The sequence below is a fragment of the Haemorhous mexicanus genome, chromosome Z, assembly GCF_027477595.1.
Source record: "Haemorhous mexicanus isolate bHaeMex1 chromosome Z, bHaeMex1.pri, whole genome shotgun sequence".
Taxonomy (NCBI): Eukaryota; Metazoa; Chordata; class Aves; order Passeriformes; family Fringillidae; genus Haemorhous; species Haemorhous mexicanus.
In genome coordinates this window covers 67369699-67384187 of record NC_082381.1, presented here as the reverse complement: position 1 = coordinate 67384187, position 14489 = coordinate 67369699, and the positions used below count along the sequence as shown (strand labels likewise).

Here is a 14489-nt window from a genome sequence, read left to right as displayed (position 1 = left end):
TCTGGAAGAAAATGGAAATAGTGGTATTTTTCACAAATATTTCCTATTTTTAGGGTATGTGCTCAGTATTAGAAACTATCATTAAGGTCTAAGTAATGTGGAAAAGTACATAAATGACTTACATATTCTGTTAAAGCATTTGTTGCTTTAAGTAGCAGCTCCAGTGACCCAGGAGTAGAATAGCAGACTTTGCTGGATCTGGATGAGATTTTACTGGCAGAGATCTCTAGCACCTGGTGTAGGAAAATGTTTTTCTCCTTACAAATGCCAAAGCTGCATACCTTTTTACTTCCATACTGTAATTGTTATGCTAAGGCAAGCAGCTCAAATTCATTGTGGATACTTTGGATTGGGCTGATACCAAATCCTTTCATGTTAAAGGGACCTTCTTTTTAAAAAAGCCTTACTTTGTTGTTGTTGTTGTTGCTAAAATTCTGAAGTGGGTAAATTACACATTTCTGGTATGCATTTGTTTTGAAATGTTACTGCATTTGTTTGCTGAGTCAGTAACTTACTGTAGCTTCCTTATATCCTGGACCTGTGTTGGTGCTCTAAAAGGTAATGTAATTTCACTACCTATAAAAAACAGAATTGCCATTCAGCCACTAGAGCCTTCTATTTTGAAAGTATACTTGCATGATGTGCTTTTGCACATAGTGTTTTTAATTTCCAGCTTGGGTGCCAGCATGAGCCCATTCTGTTGATTCCCCGTGTCTGGAGCTCTGTGTTTTGGGCAGGATTTCTGTTCTGCAGTAACAGCAGTTTCAGCAGCTGCATGCTCTGAGGCCCCGTCTCCTCTGGCATGAGGTCCAGTGGTGAAGTGGGAGAAGAGCAGCATGGGGGCTGGGTTGCACTGTCCCCATTTTTTGTCTTCTGCAACTGAAGAGCTGCTGTTGAGAAAGGGAAGGGCCTGTCCACCACCCCCTTCCTGGGGGCTGAAGGCAGGAAGTATGACCTTGAATGTTGCAGAGATGGAAAGGAAGTTATAAACTGGGAGTCTTTTCAAGAGACTTCTTCAGGATGATTTGAGGCTCTTTGAACAACCAGTCTGGTTGTGATATTCTGTGGAGTTTGATATAGGTGTCTGCAAACACACATGAAAACCCCCTCCCCTTTATCAGACCGGTTTTGTGCTGGAAGAGAAAGTGTCCTGTTAGGAATACAGTGCATGATGCTTGGGTGCCTGAAGACACATACAACTAATGCAGTTTGCCTGGACTACTCACATATGGCACTTGTGGATTTTCAATCTTTTGGCAAGCATCCACCTTGTACAACTGTTTGCAGAAAGCAGAAGGTCCTCTGAAACTTACTATGGCCCCTCCAAAAGCTGAGGAAACACCAGTAAGAAGCAGCCTTGGTGTGCTGGAGTGCCATGCTCTGGCAGCTCCCCATACCTAGCCTCAGGGAGTGCCTGGAAAATGGGAGTGTAGCGGAGTGAGGTTACTCTGGGTTGGCAGGAATGAGACCTGGGAGGGCGGCTCCCTGCTCCTGGCTGGCTGCTGATGTCCAAAAATCCCTCCTGTGGTTATGGTTGGTGGGTTAAGCACAGACAGGAACCATATGGAGCTGCTGCCTATTGCAAGTAAGGGCCTAGCCATGGACAGTGCTGCCTTATGTATATATGTCAGGCTTACCTTTGTGTTTTATATATGACCTTTCTAAAAGTAGAAGGCGGGGAAGGGGGATCCAGGTTCTTTGAAAGTTAGCAATACTGTTGACAGCAAGAAAATAATGAACCTCAATCTAAATCCCTTTCAGGATTTATTCAATACCTTTATCTTTGTTGAATAAAATAATGACATGCGTTTTGCTATATTTGGTGGATTTTATCTTGGTGGACCCTCAGTTGCTGTTAGAAAACTAAAATACACAGGGAAATCTGTCTCTCATCCTTAGCAAATCTGGGAAAGCTAGACACTGATGTGCTTAAAACTAGTGAGTTTTGATAATTAGCAGTCTGCTTCCACTTAAATGCTGCTCAACTGGGAGGAGAGGGCTTGAGAAATTCTGGAGTTTTGCAGGAAGTCTTCCAGCTGTCTAACTTTTGCAAAAGAAACCTAAGATGGAGGGTTTTGGTGGATGTTTGACTTGTATTTTTTTTCTTACTTTTCAGTTGGCCTGCTGCTGTGGTACTGCTGCTTGTTCCTTGTGCTGCAAATGCTGCCCCAAGATAAAACAGTCAACCAGCACCCGCTTCATGTACGCGCTTTACTTCATCCTGGTGACCATCATCTGCTGTGTCATGATGTCCACAACAGTAGCTAACGAGATGAAAACTCACGTAAGTAGCAGGGAGGGGGTCACTGCTGCCTCTGGAAGAAAATGGGGCTCCTTCCACAGCTCTTTGTGCACAGGGGTGCTCCCTCAGAAGAGGCGGTCAATTTCCTCTACCCATCCACTTCTAAACACTGATGGGATGATTTTCCATGCTCAGTCTCTTGATTTTTCCATGCTCAGCGTCTTCCTGTCACCCACTGAGCATGTTTCACAACAGGAAGAGCCAAGGCCTAGCATCCTTCCTCTCTGGTGCAGAAATCTGCTGCAGTGAACCCACCCCCGGCTGGCTGTGCAGGCAGTGTCGCTGGAGGGAGAAGTGTTGGGGAACTTGTTTCAGTAGAACAAATCAGTTCAGTCTAACCTTGATTTTTGTCTCGTGTTTAGCAGCAGAAGCAGCAAATTAGAAAATGACTCTTCAAGTGTTGCAGTTTTAATTCTGCCTTCCTGGTGTGGCAGACTACTGCAAAGCACAATGCTGCAGAGCCTCTACAAGGGGTTTTCTTCAGTCTGTGTGTTCACATGGCCTCTAACCACAGCAAATATTGTTCATCTCTAATTGTCTTTTTAATTAGAGAGCTTCAAAAGCATGAAAGGAGCTGTGGCTGAAGCTAGACTTTAAAACTCCAGTTTCTTTCAGACTCTTAATATAACTTTCCTAAGCTGAATGCTCACCAGCCTGCTTGTGCTCACACACTGGTCCTGTTGTACCACATACTTGGTTTGGCTTCCTGAGCCACCCAAGTAGCACAAATCCTCTCCCTCACCCACTACAAACTATGATAATAAAACTCTGCTTTAAACTAGAGGGAACAAGGGCTGCGTTGCTCAATTCTTAAAAATGAGGATGCATCAAATGCATCATTGGGCCTGCTTTGGGGGTAGTGTATGTGCTTGTCCTGCAGGCTCAGAAGGCTTCCATCCATGTGAGCATCTTGTTGTTTTGTGCTCCTCTCCCGAGAGAAGGAGGTTGCACTGTGAGGCCTCTTTCCTGACTGAACCAGTTGCTGAACAAGCTGATGCCCTGGTTACATTCTGCACTTGACTTTTGGTTGTCTCTGAAGTACTTCCCTCCAGAGCATCCCAGGTGAAGCACGCCCTTCCTGCAACTCAGGATGAACCAGTGGGTTTATAGCAGGCTAACGTGGGGGCTTCTGTGCTCTGCTGCCTGTGACCTTTCTTTCTTCCAATTGTACCTTCTTTGTATGTTCTGTCCTAATTTTCTTTCATTTAATAGCACTTTGCATGAGTTATCCTAGTGCCACATTTTACTGCAGACCACCAGAAGTTGATGACCACCCTGCAGGAGCACCCAGTGCAGACGTGATGCTTGCCTGTAAGCTGTGACTTAAAAACTGTTCAGCATGTGCGTGCTGAAATTGCTTGCCAGGAATTGCTTTGACTTTAACTAGATGCTTAGCTTGGCAATAAAGTGAATGACCCAAGGAACTTAAGTGTGTGGGAGACAAATTATGTGCTCATATCCAAATTTCATGAAGTCCTTTTCCATCAGTAGTGTGGTTTTAATGCAGCTTGTATCCCTAACAAAAAATACTCTTTATCCAACAGAGAAGTGATTCAAGAAGCCTTCAACAACATGCTTTTCAGTATTGCCAAATTTCTTTTCCAGTTCATAGTCCTGAAAGCTCAGTGTGGGAAGAAATGGCACAAAGAGTAGCTGTTAGTTTGAAGAGGAAGGATAATCACTGTCTTAGTTTAGAGCATTTGATGTCTTTGAATGTGAAATGGGCCATCTGAAAGTAGGCTTTCTTTATCTGCTTTCTAATTTAATAATTATGTTCAGGGCTGTTAAGAGTTCACAGACCCCTGAAGCTAATTCAGCACAGTTTTAATAGAGTGCACCTTAAAAATCCGTATTCAGACTAACCAGCTTCTCAGTGATGAGAGCTGTGTTTCGAAAGTGCTGTGCACTTACTGATTCCTTTGCTTTTGGCCAGGTCATGGAACACTCCCAGCTCCTGAAGCTAGACTGTAAGCAAATACGTTACATGATATTTTTGGGACCTCGCCCTCTCTCTCTTTTTTTTTTTTTTTTTTTTTTTTTTTTTTTTTTTTTTTTTTTGAGAAAACAGATCTTGATTAATTTTAATCAGTTTTTTTTTTTAATTGTATTTAGGTAAAGAATGTTAAATTTCAAATTGTAGTGCAGTCCTTTTTAAAGCTGTAATCTTGGCAAGGAACCATGTGTCTCCTTTACCAGTGTAGAGTTCAAATACTCATGCTGATCTTACATGGAGGGAATCTCTCATTTGTCAGGGAGAGGTGTTTTTTTCTCTTTGGTTGTTTTGCTGTAAGTTCCCAAGTATACAGTAGTAGACCTCTGGGGAAAGAAGCAAGAGGCAGTGGAGGAGCAGGGAAGAAGTTGATGGTTATTTGCAGAAAAATTTTGGATAGTAAAATGTGAAATAGATTTTGCAAGAGCAGCGTTGCATATCAAGGCAGAAGACTGGGTATTCATCAATCAAGACATCTGAGCCCGGTGACAGGGACAGAAATACAGAAAAGACCAATATGGAGTTACACTCCATATTGTGCTTCAGTACCTTGATCTATATATTATTTCTTTTTTCCTGTTATGCTTTAAAAAAAAAAAACAAAACAGATACAGATACAGCTTTAATCACATGTGTTCTGTTAAAGCAAAAAATTGCTTTTTACAGGCTTTGAAAGGATAATTTAGAAAAGAAAAGGGAAAGAATTGTTTTGGTCTCAAAACAATGTTTCGATTTTTTTTTAAACTTAAATTTTTAATGTTAAGGCTCTTCCAAAATTAGTGGTTTCAGTCTGAAGATATCCATGTTCTATTTAATTAATGAAAAGAAAAATAAGAAATTTTCAGGAAAATAAACACCAGTAAAACTCAGTTCAGTTGTGTGAAAGCATTTCACACAAGGTGGTCACATGTTCTGGCAAAACATACTTTCAGGCTTACTTCCTCTGCTAAGTTTGTATCTTGGCCCTTAACTGCATTATTGCGTGTTAAACCCCAAATATGCTACCAAAAATAAAAGTTCTGAGTGCAGATGTCCCTTGCATATTTCTGATAAAAATTTAGCCATAGATTCATGATGATGTGTTCTGGTCTGATTGTTTCTTGGTTTTTTATTTAATTTCTCGGCTGCCCAGGACAGGTGATTTTACGTGGGGATTTTTGCCCTTGCTTTCCCACCTACACAAATTTTCATTCATGCATCCTTAGCGAAGTTTGCCTGCCATATTCTCCCTCCTTGGATGAGGACATCCAGGCGAAAGCAGGGTCCTCCAGGGCTGTTTCTGCACACTTTCCCCTCGGATGTGCTTTGCCATGCTCCTGTGCTCACAGGTTTGGTGCTGACAGACCCCACCCGGGGTGGCCAGGCCCCGGGATGGCTCTGTGTGCCTGCAGCTTGCACTGAGAGCAGAGCAAGTTCAGGACATCGTGTTTCTGTAGATGCTGCTCAAATGTTGGTCATCTCTGAGGGCTTCAGTGAGCGCTGGACGATTGCCAGCTTTGCTGTGATAACATCAGTGCTTGCACAGCAGCTGAGGCATTTGTGTTTTTGGAGCGGTTACTGAGTTTCTGCAACAAGAATGCTTTGTCCTCTGCTCCAAGGCCAAAGAATTTAGCTTCTGCTCCTTTTAAAGGTGCAAAAGTAGCTATTTCACTGTATCTTGGCGAGTTACAAATATGTGACAATGCCTATCGAAAATACCGAGCATGGTGAATCTGCCCAGGTAGGGTGGGCAGCCTTCTCAGCAGCTGAACATGTTTCAGAGATACAGATTGAAAAGAAACATTAGTCCTTTTTTGTCTGTCAGTGAAGTCGCATGAGCCTTGATACATTGTTCCCAGCAGTAGACCATCCTTTCACAAAAACATGCAGGTTTTATTACCCCAGTCCTGTTGTTCCCAGCATTGTGCTTGTGTGTTGTACCTGTTAGGGTCTCCAAAAGTTTAGTTTAGTTTTATTCTTGTTTTGTTCCTTCAGGACCATGGATCTTCTAAAAGAGCATTCAGTCTCATGGGACTGTTTCTGTGACCATAGCTTTTTATTGCCTAGTGTGGTGAATACTACATGGTGGCTAAACTCTTTGTTGCTTATGTAGGGCAAACTGAGCTATTGTTCTTGTGAATCCTTCTATTTTCTCTCAGCCAGACCTGTAGTGAAGTTAATACTTACAGGAGAAAAGAATGTATAGGTTCAAAAATCCCATCAAGATTTCAGTAGAAACCTGTGCAATTAAAGAAGGTGCCTATTCATGGCTACCCAGAGGTCTGTTTCTAATTAGCTAGTCAGTTAATCAAGTTCTGTGATATTTTTGTATTGTTCTGTTTTGTTCTGAGAGTCTTGTAAGTAAAGTGAACAGATCTTGTAAAAATCTTTCTTCTTGGTCAGTACAATCATCGATGTCAAACAAATAAGTTATTTTCCCAGAATTATTTTTAGTTCAATATTATGCTGTTTTCTAACCTCTCCTGATTGATGGTTATTATAAGCAAAGAACAGGAAAGCATTAACTGATAGCCCAGTTGCTTTCCCTGGCATTGTTGTGGCTCCTTGGCTTGCTCTGGCATCTCTGTAGCTTTGAGAGTTCTCATAATTATTCCAGTCAATCCATTTGCTCATTTTGAATGCTGGCGTGTTTGCCCAGTCTGACATTTCATTGCTTTCCAAGACCTTGGGAAAGTGTTGCTGATGCTCCAGACAATTTCTCAGGAGCTTTCCAAAAACTCTTGGATGCAAGTTAGCCACAGCTACTTGTTTAATGTCCAGCTTCTTTACGCAGTGGCTACTAATCTCTGAGTTACTGCTGAAAGAGCAGCTCGGAGTGGCCCAGCTTGAGTCCGTTCTTGTAACACCACAGAGCTGTGCTGTTGGTGGTGAAACAGCAGATGAAGGAGCAGTTTTCATCTCCTCGGCTGGTTCTAGCCCACCAAAGATCAGCTCCAAACTGTACTTAGGTTTGCTACTGTGGGAACCCAGGGAATTCCTCTGGCTGCCCTGGAGGGCTCAAGATCCTGCCCAGGGGGCTCAGAGACCTTGGCACAGAGCCCAAGACCCCTGTGCCTTTGGTTCAGCCCTTGGAAAAACAATTACCAACCTTTATATGAAGGATTACAAGCCACGACAGTTTAAATAGAATGATAGAGAATTTATCACGGGGTGAAAAAGTAGATTTTGGGGTTTTTAGAATGGGGGTTTAGGGGGCAAGATGGAGGAATCTGGGCATGTCCTGCCTTTCTCCTTCTTCTTCTTGGCCTCCATCTTCTGCTGTGATGTTGGCACTTTTAGATTGGTTTAGAGTAGAAGCTCACTGTCTAACATGGGTGGTAGGTATTGGAAAGTAATTGTAAATATTGTACCCGTAGTTTTTAGTGTAAAGACATAGCACCTCCCTGGGGGCAGGCAGAATCCCTCTAACTTTCTTGCTGAGTGGACCTTGGCAGGACAGGAGAAAGAATTTTATATAGATAAGAATCAATAAACAACCTTGAGACTGAGAACTGAAGAGCTCTGACTCCTTCTTCAAGCGCCAGGCTGGGAAAAGAGACTTTGTAACACATCTTGGGGTCACTCTGACCAGCTAGGTACCCCGAGATGCTACCCTTAGCTCAGCCACTGACGTGTTGCAGTGAGCTCCTTTTTGAGAAACTGCTAGGAGGGTTGTTGAGCCCCTGACTGGTTTGGAGTCCTGGAATGTGGATTGAAGTTGCATACCCTGCTGCGAGAGGTAGGCTTGCAGAGCCTGGTGGCTGGAAGCTGGCAGTTTACTTGTTTATCACTTGTTTCCTGCGTCTCGGAGGGCTTTCTACCCAGCTGGGAATGCTGCCTGTTGGCTAGCACACAGACCTGTTATTCTTTCATTGTGATGGCTTTGTGTACTGACCCGCTTGCTGAATAAAGGGGTTTCCTTTCCATAGCTGCTGATTTGTGCATGCTGTGTCCTGCTACATGTTGGCTTCTCTATCCTCCAGTCACCTGCACAGATAGCAGCAGTCAGCTCCAGAGGGTTTAATAATGCTGTTCAACTGGTCTTACCAGCCTCAGCTGAAGGCTGTAAGCATACAGAGAGGCCCTTTTTTTCTTTGAAATGGATAGTGGTTTTCTAATTAAATTCCTGTCTTTCTGTGCAGCTAAATGTTTCTCTGGTTGTGAGGAGCCGATGTGTACACAGAGGTGCCTCACAGCAGCGGGTGGGTCCTAGCCACACAGACCTGTTTTTTTGAGCACCCAACATCACATTCATGTGGTGAAACTGAAGCCAGAATGTGCAGCTGTTTGTTTTCCCCTTTGCGGGGAAAGGCCTCAAAGGCAAATATTTAATGAGTCAAGAGAGGCAGGAATATTCCATCTTTCTGTTAATTTAAAACAAAATCAGGTCACCTGGCACAACTCCCTTTCAGAAGCTGTGATGGAGAGGAGGGTGGTTGCTGCCCCTGTGACACTTGGGTGTGTTTCAGTCTGCCTTTCCAGCCAGGGCAGCACAAGCCCCTGGCGTGTCTCATGTAAGCTGAATTACTGAAGCACTCAGAGTCTTTTGCTGTACAGCGTGGGAAGAAGGGAGAAGGTCCCTAGGGTGAGGGAATAAACAGTAATGGCATGAACCAGGAGAGCTGAAGGAAAGTGGACTTGTACCCCAAGGGATCTGTAAAGAATTGAGAGAAGGCTCTGGAAGAGTTCAGTCCCTTATGTTTTAGATTTTGTTATATCCCCTGAACCCTGAAATCCAGGCTGAAGGAGTGTCAAAAGTCAACGGTATTAAATGAATACCTTTCAGTATTACTCTTACTCTCTCTGGTACCAGCTAGTGAGAAGTCAGTGGTGCACAGATGTGGACATGCTTATGTGTGCTTTGTGTCCTTTCTAAGTTTATACATAATGTGTTCTGCTTTTCAGATTCCCTTCTACAAGCAGATGTGCAAGGGTATTCAGGCGGGGGAGATGTGTGAGAAGTTGGTGGGATACTCTGCAGTGTACAAAGTCTGTTTTGGAATGGCCTGTTTCTTCTTTTTATTCTTCTTGTTCACCATCAAAATTAACAACAGCAAAAGTTGCCGAGCGTACATTCACAATGGGTGAGTTTTCTGTTTGATTGCCTAATTTTAACATCTCTTTACAAATTTGTGCCACAAACTTTCTACTTGGGTGTAGTACTAGTCAGAAAAAATACCTCAAAACGCAAAAAATCTTCACTTTGCTCTTATGTTTAGAAATAATGTGGTCAAGTGAAAACTAAGTAAAGTGGTAATCAGTCATCAAAGGATGGGTTTTTTTACCTTGTTATTCTTTAAATAAAGATTTCTTGTGGTATTGAAGTTGAAAATCTCTAATTCCTATTACATGGGTTTTTTCTCCCATACAGATTCTGGCTTATTAAACTTATAGTTCTGGCAGCAATGTGCTCAGGAGCCTTCTTCATTCCTGATCAGGACACTTTCCTCAATGGTATGTCCTCTTATTTTTGTTATGCTGCTTCATCCTCTACTATCTTGTGACTGGTTAGAAATCTGAGAGGTCTGATCAACATGAATATTGCCTTGTTTCTTCAAGTAAAGGCCAGATGCAAAAACAGTGTTTGGGGGGAGCACTGCGTGTGCAAACTCCATGGTCTTCATGTGAATGTGCAGGGAACATCCTGTTTTATTCTCACCAAGAGCAGGCTGAAGTGGTAGGTAACGATACCACTGCAGCAATTCTTTACGAATTCTTGCTAATTCTTTAAGAAATATGAACTATAATGATGCAGAAGGAGTTGTTCACTCAAGGACACGGAGCTGCATATTAGTTTGGCTTGTGCAGGTAGCTCTGGCATAGTGCAGCAGTCAGGCTGCACAGTGGAGCGGTGCCAGTGCTCTAGGAGGCTGGGCACTGGTGTTTGCTGCCTGGAAACTTGCAGTTCCCCAAAAGGATTTGGGATGCTGTTAATTTTCAGGTTGGGGGTATGCATGCAGTAAAGTAAAATTAGAGTTCTTGGGCCCTAGTGCGTGTGCTCTGCTGAGGATGCCATACCAGAAGCATTTCCAGTTTTGGAAGGAGTTCTGGCACAGCACAGGCATGCTGGTGCTAGCTCAGTACTGATGTGCCAGCTGGGAGGGGAGTTTGTCACTGAAATCTTGTGGGCCAGGAGCAAAACTCCTGGTGATACCAAGATGAGTTTGTTCTCTTACATTTGCAGTAAGTACACCTTACAGGTTCTTGTAAGCCCTTAAGCTGTTGGGTCTGAACAGGTGATGGGGAATGGGGTGGGATCAGTAAAGCAAAGGAGCAGTTGTGTTTGCTGCCTGCTTCCACTAAGACTTGCTTGGTTACCTTGTTCTCAACACCCGTCTGCTCTAGCCAGGATGTTTAAAAGGGCAGGAGGAAGGGGTAACACGGGGAAGAGAATAGAGTGGGCAGGCAGACTATGAGCACAGAACTCTGGGAAACTAAAGTAGAAAGCACTACAAGTAAACCACTGACAGGTATAATTCAGCTTCTTGCTTTTGCTGTCTGTTGGTTTGGTCCTGGCTTAGTTTGAGGCCCTCTTCCATGTCCTCTCTGAAGCTGTGGGATGGCTGTATTTGTTTGTCCTTAGGACCCATTCTGTTTGGATTAGGTGTAGCAGTACAATGCCTTGTACTCATGAGCAGGTGAGACTGCCTGTCATCTTTGCAAGTGTAAGTTTCACCCTTTTCATGGTGAAATGTCTTCAGGAACTGTGTGTTTGCAGAAAAGGAGAAACAGAATTTTTTGTGCTGATTCTCAACAGCAGTCTTCAGTGACTCCTGCTAAACTGACCTCTAGTCTGCCCCTGAATTTGAAATTTACAGATGGTTTGGGTATGGTATGTTTGTGGGGTTTTCTCCCCTCCTTTCAAGAAACTTACACCGTCTTTTGGTTGGTTGGTTTGTTTGGGTTTTCTTAGAGGGAGGAGGTCGTTCTTCCAACTGCTTTTTCTTCCTTGAAAAATACAATCTCTTGCCATGTTTCCCAGGCAATTTGTTAATCATGGAGGAGGAAGATTATTTGCAAGCAGTAGGTTTCTGTGGGTTGTAGTGTTAAATCCACCCTGGCTATGCAGATCTTGATCCATAAACGTCTGCAGTATACTGTGGCAGAGGGAGATCAGGAGAGTCAGTCTATTTAATTATTCACTCCATTTGTGTCTGACCTTTCCTACTCTCCCTCTCCCAATTCCCCAATGTCCCTCTGTGCCCTGCCTATTCTTTATGTACTTTTTTCAGAATAACTTAATCCGTTTTTTTTGTTTTGTATGTTTGAAGGAGCTTGTCAAATGTATACAATATGTTTAGCAAACCAGACAATGACATTTTTGCTTGCTTTTAAATAATGAGCTTATGATAGAGTAAGAATAAAAAATTAAATCTCTACATCAACTGCTAATGGAAGTGAGCCCTGACTGTTCCATTCTTCCACTTAATTTACACAGACCTTTTTTTCAAAAGGAAAACACAATGGAAGGATATGGCTGAATTTTGCTGATGCACTTCCTTGGTCTTTTTTTCACTGAAATTGGTTGCACACCTGAATGTGTGTAGGCTGTGTACTGCAGAGCAGCACAAGCTGTATATACAGCTAAAAATTAAAATTTGTATCTGTATTTCCTCAGACACTTCTGATGTTGCATGTAAGAAATCTGTTGTCTAAAACATCCAAGCAGCTACCCAAATGCAGTATATGTAGGTCAACAGTTAAGTACCCAAATAACCTGTCCTAAAACCAGTCAGTGAATACTAAGTGTTCCTTGGGAGTGGCTTGGAACAGCATTTGTGAATAGATAAACCCCACCTTTGTTTTTCTGTGGTACTGGAATCTGGAGGAGAAGAAACTGCCCGTTTTAGTAATGACTGGGTTCCAGTACCTTCAATTTCAGGGTTTAGATTCCTGTGGAAAGCCTTCTCACCACCTCCTTTCTGTTAGTCACAAATAAAGGTTTCAGTATTTTCTGTCTGAACATAGTAACTCATAGGCTCCACAAAAATTTTCTAGGTTAGGGAAACCCAGTAGCTGTCCTGACATGATAGCAGGTTGCGAGCTGAATAAGGGAGCTAATCTTGAGTTAACTGAGCTGGCCTTTCATCTGAAATCTCTCATCTCCTGCTGCATTTGTGAGCTTGAGATATTCAACCACATTAACAGCTTCACTGCATAGACAATAAATCCGTTTTATCTCAAGGGAAAGGCGTTTGACCTATTTTCTGCCTCTCTGCCTTGCAGCCTGGCGCTATGTAGGAGCAACAGGAGGGTTCCTTTTCATTGCCATTCAGCTCATCCTGCTGGTTGAGTTCGCACACAAGTGGAATAAAAATTGGTATGTGTTGGGCAAGTAGTTATTTGCTTAAAATTCTGGTGGACTCCTGACCAATACTTTTCCCGTAACAAAGAATGTAGATGTGTCTTAGATGTAATTTTTGAAAGAAGACACTTGAATCAGAGCTGTTTGTATTTGCTTCATCTACTTTCTCCTTCCCCAACAGAAATGTTTCCTCATTGCTCACTTCTACTCTGCTGATTTATTCTTAACCTGAACTGCTTGGCTTCCATTAAGTAGTAGTGTCTTGGGATGCAAAAATTTCTTACTCTAAGTTATTATATAGTTTGTATGAAAATACGTCTGCTAAGTGGAGTGGTGCAAGAGAGTAAAACTGGAGTTGCAAAATTTAATAGTGAAACTATGTGCAATGTTGTGAACTGATGAATCCTGCTTTTTCTATGTCAGCTTAATGCACGTCAGTTTTCTTTCTCAAATGAAGACTGCTAATTTGTGTTCAACTTCTTTCTTGTCATCTAAATAGGCAAGATTCCATTATCAGCCTGGATATACAATATTTGGGCATTGACTTCATTTTTGGTTCAAGTATATTTTCTATTACTCTCCAAGCCCTTCACCTCTCATCAAATTAAAATATTTAAGTTTTCCTCCCAGATGTATTCTCCTGCCTCCACCTTCACCCTTTCTGACTCACATTTCCTCCTCCACAAACTCTTGCAGCTCTTTCTTGTTCTAATTAAAATACCTGCTAAGAGTTTTAGCAAACCTTTGGCTTTGATAAATTCCTGTTTCAGGGAGGAAGAGGTGAGAACCCCTTATACCACAGATATTTTTAGTGCTAATTTTTGTAGCTGGTTTTTTTGTGGATGAAAGACTTCCAGCACCAGCATTTAACTTTAGCTCTCTTTACGTTAGATATTCTTTTAAAATAAGTCCTGTTTCCACAAAACCACAGGAAAAAAACCCCACTGAAAAGACTTTCCATCTACAAAACAGCCCGTTCTTTCAAAACAGCTGTTTTGGTTGCTCCTTTTAAACCCTGGTGGGCTTTGCAAGAGATGTTTGGAAGGTGAAGAAAGGAAAACAAGATGAACCACTCTTTTGCTCAGGGAGACCGGTGGTTAGACTGAGAGAGGAGGCTTTTTGAGTGAAAGAGCAGTAAAACTTCCAGGGTAGTACAAGGAGCAGAAGAGGGGCCATGCCATGAGCAATAAGCCTCTGGTTTCATTGCGTGGAGAGCACCACTCGCTAGCCCTGCCTGCGGTACTTGGAGTTGCTGCTGAGGAAACGCCTGAAGTATTGAGCTGAGGTCTGCTGATGGGCTGATCCCAGGCAGCTCCTGGGAGTTCTAGGAGTCAGCACTGGGCTATAATTACAGAAGGAGCTGATTGTGATAGTACAGAAGATAAACAGTGATGCAAAGGAATGCTTCCCTCTGTTTCAGGGGTAGGAACCTTGCTAGTAGGAATCTGTGCTAGTGTAGTGATGCGCCCATGCTTCGGGAAAGTAAACACTGTCTTTTGTGTTTGAGGATAGGAACTCTTGAGCTGCTAGAGTTTTATGTTCTGGGCAAGAGAAGACAAAGGTAAGATGCTTGTCTCTCTTTCCCCAGGACTGCAGGTGCAAACCACAAGCAGGTGTGGAATGGTCTGCTTGCCTTGGTCACTCTCATCCTGTACTCCATCGCTGTGGCAGCTCTGGTGCTCATGGCTCTTTTCTACACGCGCCCGGAGGGCTGCATGCACAACAAGGTCCTGATCGGGGTGAACGGCGGCCTGTGCCTCCTGGTGTCCCTGGTGGCCATATCGCCCTGCGTCCAGAACCGTGAGTCCCCTGACCTGCCCTCCTCCTGGGCTGTTGGTGCTGCCAGCTTGTGTGCTGGAGGCATAAGCCATGTCTGGGCAGAAAGTCTAGTGGTGGTTCAGAGCTGGTGCTGC

At 43.1% G+C, this 14489-nt stretch overlaps 1 protein-coding gene across 1 annotated transcript in view; it reads left to right on the top strand.

The window, feature by feature from the left end:
- Positions 1 to 14489, top strand: part of SERINC5 (serine incorporator 5) — a 40241-nt gene that overhangs the window by 10455 nt on the left and 15297 nt on the right. Inside the window, exons 2-6 of the mRNA XM_059837162.1 lie at positions 2117 to 2284; positions 9177 to 9355; positions 9643 to 9725; positions 12498 to 12591; positions 14165 to 14376. Coding sequence (XP_059693145.1) covers positions 2117 to 2284; positions 9177 to 9355; positions 9643 to 9725; positions 12498 to 12591; positions 14165 to 14376 — 736 coding nt within the window. The remainder of the gene's footprint in view (positions 1 to 2116; positions 2285 to 9176; positions 9356 to 9642; positions 9726 to 12497; positions 12592 to 14164; positions 14377 to 14489) is intronic.